Below are 989 nucleotides of genomic sequence, written 5' to 3' on the forward strand. Positions count from 1 at the left end.
GGGAGGGAGAGAGAGAGAGAGAGAGAGAGAGAGAGAGAGATTGGTTCACAATTTATGAAGCAAGGTCCAGATTGCTTTTAGTAGCGGGTCGTGGCTTGGAGGTAGCATTGCATGCAGCCCTCCTTCGGTACCACGCTGTCATACAAGTGGCGTGCCTTTCCCCTGCACACTCCATATTCTCAGCACTGGATCCTTCTCCAAGGGTCCCGGTTTCATTTCTAGACCCTGAACCAATATATTATTATAAAGGGGCTTTTATCCTTTGTAGTGAAAAAAATAATACATGGGTTTGCAGAGACGGGGTACCCCTGTAATACTCCCATAGAAAATGTTCAAAATAACTGCTTAGTTTACATGCTCACATATTTTTCACTACAATAAAATAAAAAATAAGAAGCCCTGGCATCTGAGTCAGGAAGGCGCCTCCCGGTACTCCAGGCGTCCGCAGGACACCCTTCCCCTCAGCGCAGTCACCGTACCGAGGCACAGCCCGTGAAAACGGGGGCCACCACGACCGCCGCTCCAACGCCTCTGCACGGGCCCGGCGCCGGGAGCGGCGTCGAGGGGCTGGGAGAGCGAGCCTCAAACCCCCTTTCTATGGGAGAAGGGGATTCGGCGACAGCCCCGCGCCCTCGGCATCCCTTCCCCAGCAGGCACCGGGGCCTCAGTGGGTTTCGGGAAACCAGAGAGTGGGAGACAACAGTGAGACTGGGGAAAACCAACTCGCAGGGTTCTGGCCCAGGGCCCCCCCTCCTCCTCGCGGCCCGGCCCCCCTTACCCGGAAGTGCTGGTCCCGGTACTGGCTCAGCTCCACATAGGAGTCGCTGCGCAGCGCCTTCAGGAGGCCGCTGGACATAGTGCACAGAGGTCGACGAGGACGCCGCCACGACGGGAAGAACCAGAGGTCGCGGAGGTGGCGGAATCGGAAACGCGAAAAGCGGGTTCTGCGGACCAATCCCAGCGCGGCAGTGTCGTCACCCGGCGGCGCG

At 58.1% G+C, this 989-nt stretch overlaps 1 protein-coding gene across 2 annotated transcripts in view; it reads right to left on the reverse strand.

The window, feature by feature from the left end:
• Window positions 1-976, reverse strand: part of NCBP2 (nuclear cap binding protein subunit 2, 20kDa) — a 12,326-nt gene extending 11,350 nt beyond the window's left edge. For both annotated transcript variants that reach the window (XR_001363469.1, XM_005873171.2), the window contains exon 1: window positions 779-976. Coding sequence is in view for 1 of the 2 variants with exons in the window: in XM_005873171.2 (XP_005873233.1) it covers window positions 779-856 (78 nt within the window). In the remaining variant the exon portion in view is untranslated. The remainder of the gene's footprint in view (window positions 1-778) is intronic.
• Between the last annotated feature and the right edge of the window lie 13 nt (window positions 977-989).

The sequence above is a fragment of the Myotis brandtii genome, unplaced genomic scaffold (assembly GCF_000412655.1).
Source record: "Myotis brandtii unplaced genomic scaffold, ASM41265v1 scaffold4, whole genome shotgun sequence".
In the NCBI taxonomy this organism is placed as follows: domain Eukaryota; kingdom Metazoa; phylum Chordata; class Mammalia; order Chiroptera; family Vespertilionidae; genus Myotis; species Myotis brandtii.